The sequence below is a fragment of the Hyposmocoma kahamanoa genome, unplaced genomic scaffold, assembly GCF_003589595.1.
Source record: "Hyposmocoma kahamanoa isolate Upper Pololo Valley unplaced genomic scaffold, ASM358959v1 160, whole genome shotgun sequence".
NCBI classification, from domain to species: Eukaryota; Metazoa; Arthropoda; class Insecta; order Lepidoptera; family Cosmopterigidae; genus Hyposmocoma; species Hyposmocoma kahamanoa.
This window is the reverse complement of record NW_020653575.1, coordinates 6,362,462-6,370,273: the sequence shown is the minus strand read 5'-3', so window position 1 is coordinate 6,370,273 and position 7,812 is coordinate 6,362,462. Positions and strand designations below refer to the sequence as shown.

The 7,812-nt window shown below is 37.6% G+C and overlaps 1 protein-coding gene across 1 annotated transcript in view; it reads right to left on the bottom strand.

Moving 5' to 3' along the window:
* Window positions 1–2,418: 2,418 nt before the first annotated feature.
* Window positions 2,419–7,812, bottom strand: part of LOC113225468 (malate dehydrogenase, mitochondrial) — an 11,431-nt gene continuing 6,037 nt past the window's right edge. Inside the window, exons 4-6 of the mRNA XM_026457785.1 lie at window positions 7,720–7,809; window positions 6,181–6,273; window positions 2,419–3,230 (exon numbers count right to left, since the gene is read on the bottom strand). Of these exons, the coding sequence (XP_026313570.1) occupies window positions 3,021–3,230; window positions 6,181–6,273; window positions 7,720–7,809 (393 nt within the window). The 3' untranslated portion in view covers window positions 2,419–3,020. The remainder of the gene's footprint in view (window positions 3,231–6,180; window positions 6,274–7,719; window positions 7,810–7,812) is intronic.

Below are 7,812 nucleotides of genomic sequence, written 5' to 3'. Positions count from 1 at the left end.
ATTCAATAAAAATATAAATTAGAACATTATAGCTAAAGCCTGTTATTTGCCACAAATATACCATAGGAGACAGGTACCGTATCTAAGAACACGTACTAAGACGTTATATAGAATATTATACGAGACATTACTATAGAACAGCAGTGGGTTCGAATCTGGGCTCGCACATCCGTTTTTCGGAATTTATGTGAATAATTTAATTTTCGATGAAGGAAAACATTGTTGTGATGAAACTTGCTCGTCGAAAATTCAAAAATTCATAATCCTCAGAAAACATGTGAAGTCCTCCAACCTGCGTTAGATCGGCGTGGCGGAATATGGCCTAAAACCCTTGCCTGAAAGTAAACCCGTACCCAACAGTTGGACGAATAAATGGTTTGATGCATTGACTTACAAATAAATGGACGACGGGTCTAATACAAAAACCACGAAAAAAATGTCCCAAGTCAACCTATTTAAACGTAGTGACATGTAAAGGAATATGAAAAAGCTAAAACGTTGAATTTAAATTGTAATGTCATCGCAGTACTGTCTAATTTTGCTTGCTTCGCTGTCAGTAGAACAAACGAAGACTAAAGCGTGAATGACGCTCTGTATACGATTTTAACGCCCTATAAGTTTGGACACTTTTTAGCGCGGACCCGACGTACATACACACATCAAAAAAAGTTTGCGATCAATAGCATAAGCTCCTATAATTCTTTAAATTTAACTTTATCAAGAAAAAATCTATGTTGTATGCTTTCTTTAAATAGGAATACCCTGTTTGAAATTAAAATATAAAACTATTTTTTATTATTTATTTTAAAAAATTGAGCCATTAATCATAATGTAATAGTGATAGAAATTTCATAGAAAGAAAAAGACTGTTTAATTTAACTTAAACAACAATTTATTATTAAAAGGTGTGAATTCAATATAAAATAACTCCTCCCCTGGCTCGAATACATGCGAAGATCCTCCTGGGCATGCTGAGGATCAAGTTATCCAGCATTTCCTGGGGTAACCTATCCCATTCTTCAATAGCGGCTTCCCTGAGCTCTGGAACTGTCTGGGGACGTGGCTCACGGTTCCATACTGCTCGTTTAAGAGCATCCCACGCGTGCTCTATTGGGTTTAAGTCGGGCGAGCCGGCAGGCCAGTCTAATCGTGTGATATCGTATTCTTGAAGAGCAGCATTGACTCGTTGAGCTCGATGTGCGGGCGCATTATCATCGACCAGTACAAATTGGTGCCCATGGTTTACTCGGATGGTCTGACGATATCATCAATAGCAACTGCTTTGTACATGTCTGCTGTCATGAAGCCCCGATACGGGATCAAAGGCGTTCTAGCTCCAATCATAATGCCACCCCAAAAGGACACCGATTTTCCGCCTTGCTGAACTGTTCCAGTGGCAGTTCTTTGTCTTTCACGGTCGCCTGGTCTTCTCCAGACACGGACACGTCGGTTATCAGGATGAGTGCTGATTCGGAAATCGTCAACGAAGAGACAGTTTTGCCAAATGTTTTCGTCCTCACCTTCTTCATTTTGCCGAAGTCTAGCCCACTGCAATCTTCGTTGTTGACGTTGCCGGGAATTGAGCGGAGCTCGCCAAGACCTCCGTGCTCGTAATCCAGCCTGGTGCAAGCAATTGCGAACGGTCTGCGTGCTAACTTCAAGCCCAGAGGCGGCCCTGACTTCTGCTTTTATCTTAGTGGCGTTGATTGTTGGATCACGGGCTGCCAGCAATCTAATATAGCGCTTTTGGGCAGCTGTCAAAACAGTTGGGCGACCGCTGCGGGGTCGGTCAACTAAATTCCCCATTCCGTGATACCTCTGCAACGTAGCCACGACACAGGATTGGGATATAGCAAGTCTGCGTGCTATTACTCTCGTGGTGTATCCTTCTTCCCTCAAAGTTACTATTCTAGCTCGTAAAACCTCTGATAATCCTCTTGGCATTTTTTCAATCACAACTTTCCGCGAAAAATATCTTGAATCGCTTATAATTGACTAAATCAGATTTCTGAATGAGCGTAAGCTAGGACTGAAAGCCTTTTTATATGAAAAAACAATTGAACGGGGTCATTGTTTTATGTTCTAATTTATTTTTAAATAAAGAATCTAAAAAGAAGAAAAAATCATAATATAATCTACAGTAACAAAAAAGATTTCAGTTTTTCGAAGTGATCGCAAACTTTTTTTGATGTGTGTATAATTGTATATCGTACATGTAAGTCAATGGGTTGATGATAATAATGAGTTGAGAGCAGGATTAAACTAATATAAAATAAGACGAAAATTTTGTTGTAAATTTTATTACCAACATTCTCGAATCGCACGTTAACAAAATAACAACATATTATTTACAAACAAATAAACGTTCGGTTACAAACAGTATACTGATATTTGGTAACTTATGGTGAACATACATCACTGAGGGTTGGCAGTGAAAAAAAAACGAGTTTACATGATTAAAAATTAAAATGCACAAAAAAACATATAAAAGAAATCTGAATACAAAATAAATATGATTGATGTGTAAAGTATGTTCGAAAGTGTTTTTCTTATATGTATTTTGAATTCACCTACAAAATCCATACAATAAGTATGGAAACCACCAGGCCGTCCATCTTTCTCTTTGTACGTCGGTTCTATGACAAAATCCTGTCACTTTTTAAGTTGAAAGTGCTTAATTACTAACGAGAAGGCCTAATTACACCTAAAAATATTGACTTATATATCATTTACATGTTTTTACAAATTCTAAAATACAAATCGACCAAAATTTCATGACCTTCGATTTCACATCACAAACGGACGTAACTTACATATGAACGAAAATAACTTTTTTGCACCGCAACATACGACATGAAATTCCGTTCACTTCTATCCGTCATAAGTGTAAGTTACGAAATGTTAAACTGTTCTAGTGCTATGGTCGTACAATTTTGGTCTACAGTGACATTGCACCTTAAGTATAATCAAAATCACGACTGACGGCCCGGTCTACATTGTCATTTACATCTAAATCCTTTTTACTTCTTAGCAAAATCCTCTCCGGTCTTGATGTTCTTTAGCAGTTCAGGAATAGCGGCCTTCAAGAGCTCTTGTTCGAACGCGTTGAGTTTGCCGTAGCCGAGGTTCTTCTCGACACCGTTCTTGCCAAGGACCACCGGGTTCGCGAAGTACGCCGCTTCGGACACGTTCGACTTGACGTACGCGCATTCCACTACGTTGGACTCGCCCTGGGGAATTAAAATCACAAATGAGTTTGAATATTTATATGGTCGAGTTCTTAGGTTTTCGAGATTGTTACACGTAGGTAATGAAACAATTTTTCCGGATTTAAATCGCGGATATTTGTTTTTCAAACAACGTTGGTTTGTTTGACAAAACAATATACGCGATTTCAATCCGGAAACATAGTTGCATTTCCTATTTATATGGTATTAAAAAAATAATATGCTGTAGTGACGTCGGACTGTTAAAGAAGAAATTATATGTAGAAATAAGCTTTTTTTAAATACTTTTTTATGAAACAAGTTACGGAATGAACAAGTCGCCCACCTGGTGGTAAGTGACACATCAAGGATCTACCACAACCTCTTAAAACTAAGTACTTTAAACATTATACTACGATAGGACGATTCAGAATATCAAAAAATAAAGATAGTTCATATAGCGTTATATCTTTCCTTTTTTTAGTAAGGAATAGACAACATTGGGAAATCATTCGTTCTTTCAATCACTTTAGCAATAATACATTAGTTGGTTGACAGGTTTGTCATGGTACGAATATGAGTAATATTATAATAAGCTTACTTTAAGCTTACATTGAAATAAGATTGTTTTTGGAAAGGTTATGGTAGGCCCCCTGTCCATAACAGTTGCAGTGCCATTCAGAGCATTAAACCGCAAAGATTTTACGGGCACTGCCACTCGCCCGTCAGCCTCAGACATAAATTGAAAAGTCCCATGTGTCTGTAATTTCACCAACACCTTTACCCTTCCAAACCGGAACGCAGCCATGCTTACATTAGTGCTCGGCGGCAGAAATAGGTAAGGTGGCAGTACTTCCCTAGACGAACTCTTAAACAAGGAGCTCTACTACATAAACGACCCACGGTCATTTACATAATATAAACTACTTCCAAGCTATTGATCAGTGCCATCTCTAGATATAAGAGTGATATTTGACCTTTTTCAGAATTACGATCTGTAGTATGAATATTAGTAGTGTTCTTGACTTGCTGGTCCATGGTTGTAGTCGCCATACTTTACATAATATGCAGTAAAAGAAATATTTTGGACCGGAACGTCTTTATGGCACATTGCATGGACTTGAAGATTTTTCTAAACGACTTTAATGCAATTCCGTGACGACAAGTGGAGGTGACTCCCGAAGTGGAACCAATATAAATAGATCTAGAAGTTTATTTCTCAAAATTTCTCAAACTGGGAATCAAACCCGGGTCAAAACATTGCACTAGGTATTTCGATTGAATATATAACCAGAAATAGAGACGAAATGTCATTCCATTTGTTTGAAAACTATTCTGCCAAATCATTACGGTGACAACTGCGCTCCGATTGGCCAGCTCGAATTCGAAACAATTGACGGGTGTCGTCAATTGTTTCACTTCAAACGATCAGTTTAACTTGAGCTTTGCTATAATGGACGAGAATTGCAAAATTACATATTTAATATTTTATTACCGATGAAAAGTGATTCCGTTTGTTTTGTAATTAGATGTTTTGCTATTTTTCCCACAACCCGAATGGAATAGCCCCCCATAGTTAGAGATATTATCTTTATTACAATAAATACAGAGTATTTTTGGAATATACGGAGACGTACACACAGGTCAGTTGTTAGCGCTGTACTATTTCAGCTTTCTAATTTGTGATTTCAGCGCAAACGAGAGTTGACATTTCAAAGTGATATAAGGCCCATTGCCATTGCCTGATGAGTTGCCAGGGTATATCTAGTTGGATGGGTATAATCTCTCTGCCCTAGTCTAGCAGTCACAGTAATTTTCGGAACAGGTTATGTGTGAGTACTAATAATATTACTCAGTAGCAAAATAAGAACAGAGTGATGCTTATAACACACCTCATTTCTAGTCTGGATGATGTGTGACGGTGATTTCATACTGGAATATTACTTATACGACAATGTAATAGATATGGGCGTTGGATGGACGAACTAGTCGAATCAACCGTTCACGTCCTATCGACGTTTCTACGGGTCTACCGTTCTTCGGTTAACTAGTAGAATTCGTAGACGGCTAAACGGAGAGTCCACGCGTTAATCAACGCTCTGCGTCACGAGACGACGCGCGAACTTAGTCGAATTATACATAAACTTGCATAGACAAATTATTTTGAACTTTAAATTCAGTAAGTGTAAGTTGATATTTGAATATGTGCGACGAAGTAAGATAGGTCTGTTATGCTATTTATTATTGCAATAGTGCATTCAATATAGAAAAAGGATGACGGTGTAGTTAATTCGCTAGAGCGAGAGAGAGGCGTTGCGCCCGTTGTGGCGCAATGCCCTTGAATCTATCGGAATTAAACTCTATTGCAGTATGTAAAAAGCGTCGATAGCCGCGCTCATGTTTAAACATCGGAAATAAATTAATTTCTAAAACAATAGTTCATATTCTCAAAAGTTACTTTAGTTGACGAAAAGAACGAAAACCAACTTAAGTTGAATGATCGACTAGTCGACGAATTTAACTAGTTGACCGACTAGTTGATCGTCGACGATATGGACAGTTGCGTTTCGTTAACGGAAAACGCGTCGACGACCCATCTCTACAATGTAATGTGATATTGCATTACTTTTCGAAGCACTGTTTTTTGCATGTCATGCAAAACAACCAGCCGTCCCAGAGAGATGGAAACAGTAACATGGCACACATTTAATCCAATACAATTCACAAAACACCCTATCAGTCTTACACTAATTTTATTGACAACTTGCTTGCGTGTTTTAGGATACCAGTAATGCCATCTGTTGGCAGTGTTCTGTACTAAAAGAGTAATGATGATATGGTTTGTGTAATAGGTTGTTTACGTTATAATACCTAATATTATACAAAAAGGGAAAATTGTGTATAATTATTAAAAAGACTTTATATCACACAGGTTAAGTGGACCACACGATTTTAAGTCTCCGTTATATCTTACCTTCAGTCCCCTGAGTACAGAGTTGGTAAGACGAGCTCCAGCGTACGCCATGGAGAGCGTGGCAGAGCCGCCGCCGGCCTTCGCTTTTACCACCTGTGAAGCGATCATAATAAAATATTATTTAAACAGTCTGTAATTGAATTGATGTGTTATGTAAACATATTTTGAGTGTCTGTTGTTAAACGTCATATTTTACTTAATTTTACATACACGTAGTATGTAAATTTTGCGATATAATCGTCAGCCCACAGCCGGGCACGGGTTTCCTCAAAGTTGGGAACTTCACACATCTTCCAGTGGTCTTCTTTTCAACAGGATGTTTTCCTTCGTCTTTAACGACAGGTATTAAAGTCATGCCGTGACTGGAATTCGAACCGTAGATCTCTTAATTGAGAACCAACCTGTTCTCCTACTTAGCTACCGCCGCTCATTTGTACTTAAGCAAGTATGCAAGCAAGTTCTTTTTTTGTTATTTTTACCTGCCCAGCACATTCTTTGAGGAAATAGGGGGAGACAGACCAGACACACATGCTCTATCAAACACATACATATACGACAATTTATATCAGTAATTTGTAGTTAGTATGAACTTTATTTTTAATGTACCAATTTAATTTATTTTTCTACCCAATGTTGTAACCATAATATCATATATTTTGTATCCTTAATGAGTTTCTGTAATTGCCTCTTGTACTGCTTAAACACATTTGTCAAATAAGTTTAAAAATGCTGTTGATATTTTTTTAATTATAGGAAATGAAACTATTTTTCCGAATTTAAATCGCGTATAATAATCACGGTGGTCAACCGTGACAATGGGACTTGTAAAGGGCCCGAAACGTTGGTTACTTTGAAAAAAAAAAAAAAAAAACAAATATACGCGATTTAAATCCGGAAAAATAGTTTCATTACCTATGTATAACAATCGCGAAAACCTAAGAACTTGATAAAATAAAAATTAATTTCTGCAATACAAATGTCGTAAAGTATAAAAGGAGTTCTACAAAGTAGTTTTTATGTTGCGAGCTTCTTCTTATTTAGACCTTATTAGACGTAAGGTTCTCGCTGATTTTTGTCAAGGTTGCGCCTGACGTACAGGAAAGTGCACCCGCAGTTGCATACAAAAATAATCTAAATAGTGGGTTCGACAATTTTAAAGCATAAAATAAGTTGTGATTTTGTGTCCCGCTGGAAAAATGTCTGTTTTAAATATACGATAAATTCTAATCTGACGTGATGAGTGGCGCCTCTTTTAACACAGTTCTGGCAGAATACCAGCACCGTAGGAAACTGCGGCATTTATCCGCTTTTCACTGCCATGACTTCCAACATTATTTACTTTAGTTACTCATCTGTGTAGTTATACGTTCCTTTTCTTATAAATATTTGTTATTTTTAAGTGGTTCACAATAATAATTATTGTGTTAATTTTAGTGGATCCGAAGTAAATAAGCTGTCATGGAAGTGAATAAACTTTTTTATCTATCTAAATGATTTCCCGTATTGTACCTGGAAACCATAAATATATATTGTAATTACCTCAGTACCGGCTTCCTGAATCCTCTCTGTGAGCGCCTTGATCTTGCCCTGGTCCGTCAACTTGACCGCGGGCTGACTCTGGCTGAGCAACGG